Here is a 16,195-nt window from a genome sequence, read left to right as displayed (position 1 = left end):
AATAATTTACACCAGAATTCATTTTTACCCCCTCTGTTGGTTTTTTCAATTTTTGACCACGACCCACCAAAAATTTTTTTTTGAAAAAAATATATGTCTTGTAGGGGTCGAAAACACATTTAAAAATGCTATTCCCATTTTTGTGCAGAATCATGATCATTGCTAAAACGGGCAAATAAAGCTAAAAAAACGTCATTTTGGGGGGTAAATATGGGGGGAGGGGGGTGAAAATTTTTGTGGGGATACCTCTTATGGATATTTACAACATAACAAAAAATCGAAAAAATCGGTTCACATGGGGCTGAGAAAAAAATTTCTATTGTAATTTCATAAAAGGGGGGGGGTTTCTCAAAAACGGGGGGGTCTAGGGGTCTGAAACTTTCGTGACGGAAGGTGCTCAAGGGTACCCACCTTCCATGCAAATATCAACCCTGAAGCTCTCGGGGGCAAATTCGCCATACTTATCCACCTTGAACCGTCGAATTTCATTACCTGCTAAAGACCACAATTTTGAAAAATGGGGTTTGAACTGATTATGATAGTTTTCGACCTCCTGAAACCATTGGTTAACATATTTTTGACCAAAACCTACAAAAAGCCATTGAAAAACTGAGTTTAAAATACCATTTTGTGTCAAAACCTACTGAGCGCCGTTTTTCTCTGTTTCCAAAACCTACTAAAGCAATATTTTCTTTCAAAACCTGCTAAATCCTATCAAAATTGCTAGAATTCTGAGTGAAACTGAATCAAAAAGACATTTTAACGAATTTTAATAATTTTTTTGATTAGATTGAGTAGCTATAGTCACAAAGCCAACATATATTTAAAAAATCTACAAAATATTCCGCCAACTTTTGCCGCAAAATAGTGAATTGTTTTCATGGTGAGTAAGTTCGTGAATCATTTTTTTTGAAAATTCAAACGTTTATTAAAAAGTTACAATTATGGAAAATAATTTAGAAGAAGATGATGAATATTGCGCATCTGCCCAAGTCACAACAGAACATTCGAGAAAACGACGAGGTAATCCAGCAATGTGGAAACGAAATCAAGCTAAAAAGGCAAAAAGAGAATTAAGAAACAATGGTTGCATTTTAAAGTGCAAGCACGATAGTGAAAGTAACCATTGTAAGGTGAGAACCATCGATATCGATCTAATTTACAATTTTCATAAGCAATTTCAATCGATCGAAAGTGCTCCAGAAAGGAGGAAATTTTTACAGAGGTGTATTTCTCTGAATAGCGTTGCGCGCACCAGAGTGAAAGATGAGAATAGAGTGCGAAGATCCCGTAATTACACAATCGAATGCTCTATTCAGACAGACACAGGCCGCATTAAAGTCTGTAAAACTGTTTTCTGCTCTATTCTAAGTATTGGCCGAGCAACTTTAGACCTTGCTGCGGAGACGTTCATGTTGCCAAGTGATCAGTGCGTTGAGAAGCGAGGTGGCTCCGAACCAAAATTGACAGCTTTAAAAGATGCTGTGATCGAGCATATCAAATCATTCAAAGTGCGAGAACGTCATTATGGTCGAAATGATACAGTTGGACGAGTATACTTACCATGTGAATTAAACATTGTTGAAATGCACAAAATGTTCTTGGAAAAGTATCCTGATTTTAAAGACTGCAAGTATTCGTTTTACAGAGATGTATTCCGTTATAATTTCAATATTGGCTTCGGTAGTATTCGAAAAGATAGTTGTGCAACATGCGAGCAGTATAAGAATTTATTGAAGAATTCCGATGAAATTAATCGTACTGAATACAATTATGGAAGCCGGAGAGAAATCCTACTGGAAAGAGGCCTTCACAGGATCCGTTCGAAACGATTTTTCAAGGAATTGAATCTTTTGCCGGCTGATACGATAACCATCAACTTTGATCTTATGGCAAATCAAGTACTACCCAAAACACCCATCTCCGACGCATTTTACAGTCGTCAGATCTCTTATCACACCTTTGGAATCATCATTCATAAAAAAAAACAGCCAAAGGAATCTGTTCTCGATAAAACAACCATGTTCTTCTACAGGTAATAACAAATTCATTTTAAGAAAAGAAAAACTTGAATAAATATAAAATTGATAAAAGCGTTGATAATTTGTTCTTTTGGTGCAGGTGGTTAGAAACAGAATACGGTCGTGGAAGTAATGAAATTGTATCGTGTCTGATTCACTTCTTATCAACTACTCTCTTACCGATTCTACGAGCTCAAAATATCCATAAACTCAGATTCTTCAGTGACTCTTGTACTGGGCAAAATAAAAATTACTCGGCTGTAACTACGTTGATGGATTTCTGTCTTCGAAATGAATTGGAGTTTGAATGGTTTTTTCCGGTAAGGGGTCACTCCTACATGCCTGCTGATCGCTCGTTTGGACTAATAGAACAAGGCATGAAGAAATTGGATACAATTATCAATCCAGAAGAATACGATTCGATTATCCGCAATAAAGGCAATTTGGTTATAGTTGGCACCGATGACGTTCCTATTAAAGATTATCAAACCGCGACGTCGAAGATTTTAAAAGTAATTTATTTTCATATCATCTTGCTTGAATTTCAAAAACGAAAATTTTGTGTTCTAATTCTTTCATATTTCTGTTCACACTCAGACTAATAAAGGTTTTCTGATATCCGAAGTCAAGGTAATTTCATACGATTCGAAAGATCCGTACGTGATAAGAAGCCGCAGTAGCTACTCAGGACTTCCCACCTCGAGCGTAATGTTTAAAAAACCTGAAATGAAGAAAAAGACTCCGAAGAATCTTCTTACTCGCGTTCCAATTGTGGAAAAGAAAAACCGAGCATCAGCGGCTAAGATTAAAGACGTCAGAAAGCTTATGAGTAAGCTGAAAATTAGATCACCGTTCTATGAAAAACTGTTTGCCGATGAAAACATCCTCGATGATGGAAATGACGAAGACGAAGAAAATGATGAAGCTATCACCTCTCGAAATGAAGATTTATTCTAGATTTTGTTTTTAAAAATAACGACTTCGTATTATTTTTAATCATATACTTTTAAAATTAATTTAGATCTTAGCATTGAGAATAATTTACTGTTATTCATCGATCGAATACGTAGCTGATAAAAATATAGCCGCCGGAGATTCTTTTTTATTACCAAAACATACTAAACACCGTCATTTAGTAGGTTTTGAAAACAAATGGTTGAACAACCATTTGTTTTCAAAATCTACTAAAGGAATTTTTTGCTCCAAAACATACTAAGCGACATCGTTTTGTGCCAGAACATGCTAACTGCAATTACAATCACAGATAAATATTATAAGAATGGTAAGAAACGCTTCGATTTTCTGTCCATTGAAAGCAGTGTTGCCACTTTACCACATGTAAAAAAATCAGCTTCCCAGGTATCAGACAAAAAAAATCACAGTTTTTTGCGGTTTTCTCAGAAAATGAAAATTGGCGTTTAGGAGGTTTTGAAATTCGATGGTTCCTATAGCCTTTGAAAAATTTTTGATTTTGGGAATGTTGAATCACATTTTTCGAAAGTTTTCTTACAAAATAATACGAAAAATCAGATATTAATTGCCCAATTATTCGTTTTTACATTCAAACTACTGCTTTGGAAAATTGAAATGTACCCAACTACATTTTTTTTTTTTTTTACAAAATTTACATCATTTTTGAGCCATTTTTTTAAAAAAATAGTTGATTAAAAATTTTTTAGGTATCATTAATGAAAAACAAATTTTTAAAAAAAATTTTACGATGATTGGAGAAAATTTTTGAATTTGAAAAAATATTAATTTTGGGAATAATCAATTTTTTTGAAATAATTTTTCAATTCGCCAAGAGATTGAAAACCTCCTCCCCTTTTTGTGCCTCTCAAAACACACAGACCCTCTCAGATTCAAAAAACATAATTAGGAAAATATTTGATTTTTTTTAAATGATCTTTTAGGATACCTGGCTGCGTGTTTTGGGAGAGATCTAGAATTGAAGTTATTCAGTGAATAATTTTTCTGTGGTTATTCTTTAATGAGTAAACAGAACTTCATTTCATTTCAAATAAAGTTTTTTGTGGTGTATGTTTTTGTGTTGATTTCAGTTGATTAATTTTGAATGAATTTTTTATGGCCATTTCAAATTAATGTTTTTCACGGTGATTTGGGATATTTTTTCAGAGTGTACTTGAGATAAAGTTTTTGGCGGTAATTTTGAATGTTAGTTTCAATTTAGTACCCAAAGAGTTCGTGAGGGGTGATTCAGAAATTTTTTTGGTTTCAATTTTTTTATGGTGAGTGAAGTGAGGGATGTTTTTGTATCATTTCAAAAAAGCTTTTGAAGTGCTACTGAATTCAAATCTCTGTGGACGAGGAGGGGAGGGGGTTTGCAAATAATTATTTGAATAGGTACTTTTTTTAGAGTGATTTCATATCAATTTTTTAAAAACAATTTCGAATCATTTTTTTTTTGACAAATTAATTAAACATAAAAGACAATTTTAAAAACAAGCAGTTCTTGAAGTTAAAGTAAGGTTTTCATTTTTCAACGACTCGTAAATTTAGAACACTCCAAGTTCTTTTTTCCCCATACAAGTCTTTTAATGCATACAGGTAGTTGAAAAAATTTGAAAAGTTTTTAGCTATTTTTTTCGAGTTTTTTAAATTGGAAACAGTGGCCAAAAATGAAAAAATGAGCACCATCGCTATCCAAAATCTTTCCTCAATTTCAGAAATAGTATCTTCGGATATCTACGTATTTCAACATAAATAATGTGGAATATTTGGGAAGGAAAAAATTTAAAAACATCAATTCACTCAAAAATAAGTGATTTGAAAATTTTCAACCGCTCAGTGTATGTAACTCTAAATTCTAAAAGTGGTCTCGGATTTTGATGACATCTCGGCATCTCCTAAGTCGATGCAGAATCTTGGAACTGGGTCATTTTTATAAGAAGATGCGCTAATAAAGCAGGAAACGCCTCTTTGAATACTCATATCCCCTTCAGAAGCCTCTCCGGAGCAAAAAAATTATTCTGAGAGACTATTTCAATTCAAAATCGAGCCAGCTGCGCAAGGTTAGGTACATTTTGAATTACTTGTTTGAGTAACAGCAAAGCAGCAAGAGTTTCAGACATCATTGGATCCAAATTTACCTACGTATGTGAGAATGAAAAAAAAAACACACACATCTATCTATTCAAGACTCCACTTTTTCCGAAACTTGAGTTAGAGGTAAAAGTATATACGACTCGAAAAACTACACGACGATGAGGAGGTATTCTATTCGCGAAACGTGAAACACAAAGTGGAATGGAAATGGAGAAAAAAATTTCCAGTCGTTTAAAGAAAGTGGTAATTTTTACTTTGATGTATAAAAGCACTTGAAAAACTTTTACTCTCTTGGTCTTTACTTCATTAACTCGTCGAGTTATGTAGTTTAAGCGCTTGAAGCGAACCAAAACCTGAAATGTTTTTAATGAATGCAATAAGCTACATTAACTTTTCACTTTTTTCTCCTTAATCTTGCTCTTTAAAAAGTCGAGCGCTTGTGACGACGACGCCATGGTTTCTTCTTACGGAGCGAATTGATTTAATCTGCTTTTTTCTTCTCTCTTGTAAACATAATTAAATTGACCTTGATGGTGAAGTATGGTGTGGGCTTTTTTTCTCTCTCTCTCTCTCTTCATAGCAAACATCGCGTAAAGTTATTGTTTTTTAAATACAATTTTCCCGCAGATTTCATCGTAGAAAGAACACACGTTTTATTCGTTCTGACTGGAACTCTGATTTGTGAGATGAGCTAGTCGAGTTCTTTGAAATCAGAATCAACAGAATGAAAAATATTTTTTCAAACTTCGAATGAATCATTTTTATTAATTTTCAAAAATATTGCGGTTTGAATTTACCCACCTCTTTTTGTTATCGGTATTGAGTACCATCTTCGAAATGTTTTAAAGCTTTCAATTTCTACTCCTAAGCTTGTCGTTAATTATGAAAAAAAGTTCGGTAGGTAATGAATTTCTAATTAATTAGCTGTAAGGTAAGGTATTTTGTTCGACGACGAAACAAACCATAAGTAGATACAGAGTGAAAAAGGAGATAATATTCACTTGAAAATAAAGACAGTCTATAGGTACCATACTTACGCTCTACGTTAGTACCTACCTACCTACAATATGTAGCTATAAAAAGTAAAAGTAGCTAAGTAAGTATATAATCTTAAATAATGAGAAAATACGCCAGTCCCTAAGAAACAGACAAAGAGAGAAGCAAGTAGAGAAAAGTTAATTTTTGTAAATTTTCAAAAGGACGTCTGGATTTAATTCATCTCTTTCAGGTTTTCATATTGTCGAGGATAGACACGAACATAGCCGCGAAGACAAAGATATTATAGGTGAGATAAAGAAATATGCGGTGGTCGGGACAGGGGCAGCTAGCAACGTCGAAAATAACATTAATTATGCGAAGAAAATTCAACTTGACTGAAAGTATAATGATTTTATCCGGGCGCAAGAGATGAAAGACTCTGGCAACTATTGTTAACCAGACTAGCTCGTTCTGTAATATGGCAGTGGCGAAGAATTGAATTTTACTTCGTTCGTTGAAGGTTTTCCTCGCGAGTGCGTTCATTATGATGAATTACAACGTTGTTGTTGTGGAGTAGAAGCAACGCAGCGTACCGCAGATTAAAACGGAAAAAAAAGAAAGAAAAAAGTTGAAAAAACCTGGGGGTATTATTTTTATAAATTAGACTTCGCGTCGGTATTACGTGGTAACTCGAGCTGGAGGTTTGATTGGTGTCAAGGTTTGGAAATTTTTTGGTATCTGACGTTCAATGTACCCGCTGGGTGATTCGTGGTCGAGTGTTTTTGATGAAAACATCGTAATTTTGGACGAAAAATAAGAGTAATTTTTTGACATACTGAAAACAATTCGCGTGTTTAAGGCTCGCGTCTATCTTTTAACTACCAAAATTGATTTTCTAACATTTTTATGACCTTTTCAGAGTGATTTGAAGATTCTAGAGATTTAAAAAATCACTAGACTGGAGACTCCAGAATAGCTCAAAACTAGTAGTTTTCCAACTGAGAGATTTGATTCGAAAGAATTAAGTATTCACATTGGCCCACTTTGTTAAAAAATAATTAACATTTCACGCACAAAGTTTGAAAATCACCCTCGAAACGACTTCTCTGAATTTTGTGAATTTTCACAAATTCGTTAGTAATCCAAAAAAAAAAAAAATGAACTTCAGCACTAGAAATGTTGGTTGAGGGGGTTTGAGAACATACACTTGTGATATAGCTTGGTTTTGTTCTAATTGGAGAGTATTAGTTCGTATGGTTCGCTTCTTCGATAATAAAAACAGTCCCATAATCCAAATTTCAGTTGACCAAATTGATTTTTCAATTTTTGGCGAATGTTTGAAAATTCAAAATTGACCACTTTCTGAGATATATGCTCTATTTGAAAAATGAAGTCAGTCGGCCTTGAAAGTAAGACGTATTAACTCCCTCGAACTTTCTAGAGCTTCTTATGCAATTTTTAATTTTCCTTTCATTTGAAAAAAATGTCAGATCTGAACAAATAAAAGTATAATTCATCCAGGAGCAAGTGGCAGAACTGATCTCATTAAATATGATCATTAGAAGGGTTCGCGAAAAAAAAATGTTCCAGGGTTTTGAGTGAAGAACTTCATTTTGAGCTGATAGGAAATTTTCTATTAAAAAAAAAACTCTTAGTCCCAAAAGATAGTATTTCAGATTTTTTGTCAACCTAGGCCATTGACATCAAAATCCAACACCTCTTCTAGGGTTCTACTAAATGGTACAAAATTCGTGAACCACTTAATATTTTCGAATTTCAAATATGTAAATCCTATTTTGAAAATCATTTCCTCGAATATTTCATATTAATTATGCCAAAATATCAAAAGATATCATTTCTGAAACCGGGGAAATATTTTGGAACGCAGTGGTGCCAAATGTTTAGTCATTATTATTGCCTATTTAAAAAGAAAATCGAGAAAAATACTCCAAAAAGTATCAATTTTTTTTTGGTTTTTTAAAATAAGCAATAACGACCAAAAATTTGAACCACCGAGTTACAAAATATTTCTTCAGCTTCAAGAATGATATATTTTGATGGATATTCTCGCATAATTAATGTGAGAGAGTATTTGAGAAGAAAAAATTTTCAAAGCACAAATTTATCCAAGTATAGGTAGCTAAGCGACTGTCACATTTTCAATCGTTCAGTATCTAGAACCTAAAAACAGTCTTGGATTTTGATGTCAATGGCCTAGGTTGTCGCAGAATCTCAAATACTAAATACTTATATCTTTTGGAATTGGTCTATTTTTCCCAAAACAGGTTGAGTAGAAGTTGGAGCGAAAAAAGGCACAATTTTTTGAAAATATTCTTTCTTTGAGGATCCTTATCCCCCCCCCAGAACTAAAATTTTTCGTTGAATTTGGAGACATTTTTTTTCTCAATCCACTCAGACGTATACCTACCTATCAGGCTAGGTTTTTAAAAAGGTATTTCAAAAGAATCAAACAATTACATAATTATTAGGGTAGAAGAACATATTCTTTAGCATATTTTTTTCTGTGCCATTAGGTAGGGAATATCAAACAGATCTTTGCGAACCAAGAGATTTCAAGTCGATTGAGCCAATGTTATTTTGCATATTTTAGCATATTTCGACTTAAAATGGTCAATTTAGCATATTTTCACCTGTTTTAGCGCATATCTCAGCATATTTAGCCAACTTTCTCAGTTTTTCCCTATTTCTAGGGAATATTTTAAAAATCTTCAAAATCTACCTTTTTTCTAATTTTTTGAAAACAAATTTTTTTTTCGTAATTTTTTGAACACACATTTTTCTGAATGGAAAATGTCAACACTGTATAAAAAGCTGCCTCGAAATTAAAATGTTTTGTTTCTGAACTTATTATTTTTATTAATTTGAAAATTTGATATTTTTTCTCATAAAACTTTGAATTCCTTATCCTGTCCTTGCAAATATCTCCTTGAATTTTCACTTTATCAAACTATCGAGTTTACCATTGAATTCGGTTTGTTTTTCCCTGTAAAATGATACCCGTATTGTGCAGAAAATGATGGGAATATTTTGGCATATTTTGACTTTTTAGGGAATTCTTTTGCATATTTTCGACAATGTTAGCGCATAAAATATGCGCATATTTTCAGTTTTTTGGACCATATGTTCTTCTACCCTTTATGTACAACATAACGTCTGAATTCACATAAGTAAGTAAATGTTTTACTTGGAAATTTACAAAAGGAACTAGGGAGTTTCTCAAAGAATGTAGCCTACGTCACGTTTTTTTTTTTTTTTTTTTTTTTTTTTAGAGACGGTGTTAGTAGACTTAGTATAGGTAGACTCACGATTATATCCGACCTTCGATTATGTGACCAAAAAAATGCATCCGACATCTCCCGATTAATCGATCAAAAAATATACCTAATGTTTCATTACCCGACTAATGGAAATTTTCAGTAATTTTTGCTTCATTTTAAATGGTTTCTTACACCTTTTCACGCATTTCTGCATGGTCAATTTTACTTGAATTTAATTTTATATTCGAGTGTTTTTACATCATTTTACCACGTCTTCAACGCAGCTTCGAAACTCTTTTCATGTCACAACTTTTATTCTTCAAATTGCTATCAATGAGTTTGCTAATAGGGCAAATTGATGGAAGATCAAATTGAATGAGAATAAGGCTACGGACATGACATGAGCGTTGAGCGTTAGCGAGAGCGTTGGCGAAAATTTAAAAAACGTAATCTTAACGTTGGGCGGTTTTGACAAGAATATTTCTGAGCGACAACACTCAACACTCAGAAATATCAAACAATTTTGATATTTGAGCATCAGGGAGAGCATCAAACGAGTTTTGAAAATTTGAAAACGCTCACGCTGATGCTCAACGCTCATGTCATGTCCGTAGCCTCAATCTATAATGACCACCTATACCTACAGAAAGTATTGCTATGCCATCATTTCAATGAATGGGTCATAATAATTCGCACTGAAAGAAATAAACAGTAATAGTTGCATTAAAACAATGCACTCAGTGCATTGAAACGCGGTAATTTTGGTATAGGAATGAAACGCATTGATCAGTACACATTTAGAGAAGTAACTATTACACAGAAGTGCAGTAACCATTCCATCGTTTTTATTCAACAGTAGGTATTTAAAAAGTGGGGTTAGGTATTATCAATTTCAAGTTTCTCCGCACATCTAAATGATTTTTACTGCAATGAATTTTTCAAGACCTAATTTCCCTACAAAAATTTTCCTACCTAACCGGGATTTGAACCTGCGACCTCTCGCTCTAACTGCCTACACTTAACGACATGGCCGTGAGTAGAATGTTTGATTCAGGCCCTCGAAGTATTTATAAGTTTTTCACTGTTTGGGAATGTTTACCACTGACGATGTACTCAGTACATCGTTTACTGTATTCAGTAAATCACTACATAGTTCTCAGCCATATTTAAGGAATGTAATCATTGCTTACTATATGATGTAATTATTACCCACCAAATGATGTTCTGAATACCATGTCTGCAGGACTGAGTCCCCAAAGAAATGTAATGAGAACATAGAAATGAATTTTGGAAGGTGATGCAATAAATCCATCCTGGCGATGTACTCATTCCATTATTTGATGCATTCTCTGATTTGAACTATGTAATCATTACATCAAAATGAGGTAATTTGAAAATTACTGTACTGTGCAGTAACCATTGCATCAATTTCGGGACTGAATACAGCGTTTTGAAAATCATTTCAGTGCGGCATTCCTGAGACTAATGCTTCCAAATACCTCGGATTACATCTCGATTCGCGACCAAATTGAAACCACAACATCAAGGTTAAGAGAAAGTAACTTGATTGCAGACTTAAAAACCTACATTGGCTGCTGGGTAGAAAACCCAAACTTAGCCTAGAGAATAAATGTCTCCTTCATAACTCAATACTTCGGCCAATCTGGCAGGATGGAGCACCTCTTTGGGGGTATGCAAAAAAGGCCAACAGGAACATCATCCGACGTTTTCAAAACAAAACTCTGAGATTGATGAGCAATGCCCTTTGGTATGTCAGCAACCAAACTCTTCAGAGGGACTGAAAAATGTTGACAGTGGATAAAGTAAATCATCAGTATATCAGCTAAATCACACGTGAAAAGATTATATACCAGCCTCCCAACATGGAAGCAATTCAACTACTGGATAATAACATCACCAGAAGACTTGCCAGAACAAGGACTACAGGCAATTTATTTGTTTAACTGCTCATTAAATGCTGAATACCACTTCTTTAGAGCTTGTAAAGAGATGGGGAGGATTCGAAAAGTTCGAACCTTCAAAAATGATATATAAATAAAGCATTGGTTTACTTAACTTACCCTCCTTACCCCTGATCATGAGACTCGTACTTACCTAAAACAAACGAAAAAAGGAGAAATTAATATATGTACATATGATTTTTCAATTTATATAGGTAGGTAGGTACATTTGATTAAATTATGAATTAGACAAGTAGGTACATTACACATTTTGGAACTCAGCCTCCCCTCCTACAATAGAAAGATGAAAAAGAAACGTACCAAGATTGTAATCAATAATGGGGCGAAAAAAATTATGTAAGTAATTATATTCCGACAGGGAGTGAGGGAGAAAGCATCGAGCTGTAGACTTAGAAGATATCACTGTCTTCATCATACACATTGATCATCAATGTAACTCTCGCTGTTCAGAATACCAAACATTTCATTTACATTTTTTAAAAAAAATTTTACATTTTCTTGTCCAATATAATATGTAGGTACACGAGTAGGTATGAAACTCGTATTACAGAAAACATACACCTACATAGTACATTCAGACAAAAATATGTTGAAAGTTGAAGTGTGAAAAGCTACGTGCAACAGCAGAACGAAACAGTTCACGAGTGAACTTCATACGTACCTACTCAGTAAATTCGTATAATACGAGAACCTTGATTATATGTAATATGATTTCTCATTTCGTTTACCAACTTATATTTTCGTATAATGTAATATTTTCATTTCATATGTATTACGTTAGGTGTACTGTACGCGCCACCGTCACATATTATGCCTTAGAGCGAAGAAAATTTGTGTTTTGACGCGCTTTTGTACTTGGTTCTTCTTGACACACACGTTGAAAACTTCTCTTAATACGACAACACGAGGAATTTCTTATTATTTAGGTAGGTAGCTCTGATATGCGATACAATATACAATGTAATAAACATAGGAGTAAACGGATTCATTGTTAGAGTCGGTTTAAAACAGATAAACACAGCAGACGTGGAAAATGTACTCGTACGATGAACGAAAAGGTACCTACACGGTTCGAAGTGGAAATTATAGGAATGGGAATTATTTTTGCACGACGCGAAACGAAAATCGGATTGCGGGTACCTATACCTACGCTATTCCAGCCGACGATAAAACAAGGCGAATACGAAAAAGAGAGGCAGTAGGTATTCTATGAGGAAAGCTTTTTGTTAATTTAAATTATAAATGCCGTTAGCTCATTACTATAATATGGGTATATAGCGCCAAGTACGAGATGTAGCAAGAAGATAGCTTTCTTTTGATGTTTTCTCTGGCTGCTGCGTACGTACCTACGTACAGCTTTCTAGGTATGTCTCTATGGTCGATATGAAGCAGAAATTTACATTTCGTTACCAAGTCAAAGCCACCAAAATAAACTTTCACTACCCGCATCTCCATACCGCGCGGTGATTCTTATATTTTCAAAGTGCCGATGCCTCCACTATATACGCAATTCGCGAGAATGGAGTTCACGACTGCAGGAGGTTTCGCGTTCAAACGTCGTCGTCGGAGCTGTCGTGCTGTATAGTCTCTGTTTTCGACGTCGTGGATACCTCACCTCTTGCCCCATCGATGCCACGCAACTCGCGCCAAAATAACACCACAGCACCTCGCGTCGACGTTCTGATAAAGTATGAAACTATTTTGACTTAAATGGATTACACTTTGGGAACGGAAATTCACGATTTATTAACACTTTACCCCTTCGCAGCAACGTTAAACGGTATTGTAATCTTACCGGCGAGTCTGGCTCGTGTTGTACCTATATATTTGCTAGTTAGCTACCGCAATCGTTTTGCTTCCTTGTTCACGAGCTGATATTGCTATAGTTGCGAATTATGGTTTGGGGAGCAACGTGATGTTTCTGAGGGGATTAAAAAAAATACTTACCTACGTGCTCTGTGACTGAAGTCGAAAATCACTGAAAAAAAGTCGATGGATCGTGTCCAAATTCAGGAGAAACTTTTATTTTTTGTTGAAAGTTACCCACAAAAATTCTTAGCTCCGGAGGTGCTCCAGGAGGGGAGATTGGAGATCAAAAATAGAGGGCATTTTCGACAAAATTGTGGCTGTTTGCTCCTGTCGATAGCACAGCCTGTTTTGTGGAAAATGGTCTGGTCTTAAATCAAAAGGTACTCGTATTTGAGATTTTGCGTCGATATATCCAAGGCCAAGTTTAGGATTCTATACCTGAGCGGTTGAAAATTTGCAAATCGATTATTTTGGATATATTCGTGTTTAGAAAATTATTTCTTTGGAAATATTCCGCGTAAATTTAGCCAAAATATTGATAAATATTATTCCTGAAACTGGTGAAATATTTTAGAACGCAGGAGTGCCAATTTTTTAGCTCATATTAACTGCCAATTTCAAAAAGTTTAGAAAAATACCTATAGCCAAATAATAGCCAAAAACTTACAGAATTTTTTCGAGTTTTTTCAAGTTGGCAATGATGAAAAAATTGGCACCACCGCTCTCCAAAATATTTTCCCAGTTTCAGGAAAGAATATCTTTCAAAATTTTTGCCAAGTTGATACGAAATATTAGCGAAGAAAAAATTTTCAGAACACGAAATCATCCAAAAATAAGCGATTTGCAAATTTTCAACCACTCAGAAGAATTCTGTAGTCTTGAATTTTGAATGCAATAGCACAGATCGACGCAGAATCTGAAATATTTGAAAAAAAACACGATTTTTTTTTCTCGAAAATTCTCTCTCTTTGAGGGCATATTTCTCCCCTCCAGAGACGTACCTCCGTAGCTAAAAAAAATTCTGGTCAACTTTCAACTCGAAATAAAGATCTGTGTTTAGTTTGGTCAATATCCCTGACTTCTTTTTTGCGATCCGTCATAATGCTTATTGCTTAATCAGGTCTGGTCAGATCAAATTGAATCCACAGAATGCTCGGACCTGATCTGATCTGATCTGATTCGATCAAACGGAATTGATTCGGGAGATTTTAATGCAACGAATCTGTACCGATCTAAAAATTGTACCTGATTACTATCTCGTGTGTTAATATAATTTCTGTCTGTCTGAGTCTGTTCAAATAGACTTACATCAAATCATACTCGTTCAGATTTGAATTGAATCCAAATAATGCTCTGATTTGATCTCAACAGATCTGAGCTTATTGTTTGAATAAATGAAAATAAACAACTCCGAACAACATGGAATGAGCTTAATAACTATGTTCCATGTTCCGTGTTCGTAGATTTGGTAACTTTTTCATCATTAATTGTAAGTGATCATCATCAGTGAATCAGATTTTTCCACCAGGGTTTTTTAGACAGATGTAGGTACATATTGTTGTTCAGTGTTGTCAGTTTAAAACATTACCGTATGTTTAAAGTGTTTAAAACAAAATTCTGTTTAAAATGTTTTTTTTTTGTTGTTTTAAACAAGTTTTTTTTTCAATTTTTCGTTGAAAAAGTAATGAAATTGTGTAATGATAGAGAATAGAAAGACTTGGGAGGAAAATATTACGTTAAACATTACGTATAGAAGAAATCTCAAAATTATTCCCTAGGGAGTGAATAATTTGTCGATACCTAACTAGCTTGGAGAGAAGGCTCTTGTCTTTCTTTTCTCTACCTACACAGAAATATATTGTTAAAAGTCAATAAAAGGACTCAAAGGGTGACAAATATTAATATATTATGTCAAAAGATTACAAATAAAAGCAATTAATCGTAAACTTATGGAAGGGAGAATACAGTAGAACAAATTACTGTATCTCTAGAAAAGATAAATGACTCAATAATCATATTTCTATCAATTATCGATTTAAAGCATATTACAGAACGAGTTTGGATATGACTGTATTTCGTCATCTCGCTGTCTGTTAATTAATTACGATAAGGTTATAATTAATCTAGGTGGAGTGAAACACTCCTTTTGGAAAGGCTTTTTCCATTACCTTAACTGTTCGCGTTAATTATCTTTTTGGTGGCTCACCAATACTAGGCCGGTCGATAATTATGATTTACTCTTGTACATATTCAGCTGGGTACACCATCCTAGTCCGGAAGATGGGAGGTGATCCTAAATACCGAAATAAGGGTCGATCCCTTTGATACGAACCACGAATTTACGTTGACATACACAAATTTAACCGAACAAGCGGGTAATAATTAAATTATAAAGAGCAAAGAGCCACAAGGGCTAAAATTACCGAAAGTTGACTACATTACAGAGAGCTCGAGATCTAGCAAGGTAGTGAAGAGTAGATATCTTCCAAACCTGGTCCAGACCCAGGATCGGAGATTTCAGCACGTAACCTTGTAGTACCTCTAAACCAGTTATTCTAATAATAACCACCTTAGAGTAAATTACATTAGAACTACCACAGGCAGTTAGGGCATGTCTGCTCATCACAATTGAAGGAACTGAATTTTTAGATTTTCATTCTATACTTCCTATGCTTTTTTTTAAAGACAAATTTTGTGTTTTGATTTCAATTTTTTAATATTTCTTGAGCCTTATAGCTATTTTACGACGTCGCATCTTAAATTTTGATGACTGGATAACGTAGGTATATTTGAAAAACTTATGGATGTTACCCTGTTTTTAACCTTAACCTTAATTCGGGAAATGACCAGAAAAAATTGTAAAAAATCACGTAACCTTGACCGAAAAAAATTTCCGTATTTAAATCTGAGTAACCTTAACCAATAACCTTGACTTTTATTCCAAAATATGATTACCTTAACCGTAACCTTAACCTCAAAAATTGCAGTTGAAAACCAGTTATAATTACCAATTTTTTTACGTTTTTTTCACCTTCTGGTTTTTGTAGAGCAGTTAGTATAA

At 34.2% G+C, this 16,195-nt stretch overlaps 2 protein-coding genes across 5 annotated transcripts in view; one reads left to right on the top strand and one right to left on the bottom strand.

The window, feature by feature from the left end:
• KCNQ (KCNQ potassium channel) overlaps positions 1 to 16,195 on the bottom strand; it is a 212,127-nt gene that overhangs the window by 66,042 nt on the left and 129,890 nt on the right. The gene's annotated exons all lie outside the window — the stretch shown is intronic.
• Positions 478 to 3,119, top strand: LOC135839964 (uncharacterized). Its single transcript, XM_065356251.1, has 3 exons — positions 478 to 2,035; positions 2,122 to 2,533; positions 2,619 to 3,119. The coding sequence occupies exons 1-3, from the start codon at positions 945 to 947 to the stop codon at positions 2,976 to 2,978; spliced, it is 1,863 nt and encodes a 620-aa protein (XP_065212323.1). The 5' UTR covers positions 478 to 944; the 3' UTR covers positions 2,979 to 3,119.

Source organism: Planococcus citri, chromosome 3 (genome assembly GCF_950023065.1).
Source record: "Planococcus citri chromosome 3, ihPlaCitr1.1, whole genome shotgun sequence".
In the NCBI taxonomy this organism is placed as follows: domain Eukaryota; kingdom Metazoa; phylum Arthropoda; class Insecta; order Hemiptera; family Pseudococcidae; genus Planococcus; species Planococcus citri.
The sequence above is the reverse complement of the archived record's forward strand: the minus strand, read 5'-3'. Positions and strand labels throughout refer to the sequence as shown.

What these genes read in the sequence shown, in the direction of transcription:
- LOC135839964 (XM_065356251.1), top strand. Translation starts at nt 945, where the DNA reads ATGGAAAATAATTTAGAAGAAGATGATGAATATTGCGCATCTGCCCAA. An exon ending in ACAACCATGTTCTTCTACAG is followed by an intron (nt 2,036 to 2,121) that starts GTAATAACAAAT and finishes CTTTTGGTGCAG; the next exon opens with GTGGTTAGAAACAGAATACG. An exon ending in CGACGTCGAAGATTTTAAAA is followed by an intron (nt 2,534 to 2,618) that starts GTAATTTATTTT and finishes GTTCACACTCAG; the next exon opens with ACTAATAAAGGTTTTCTGAT.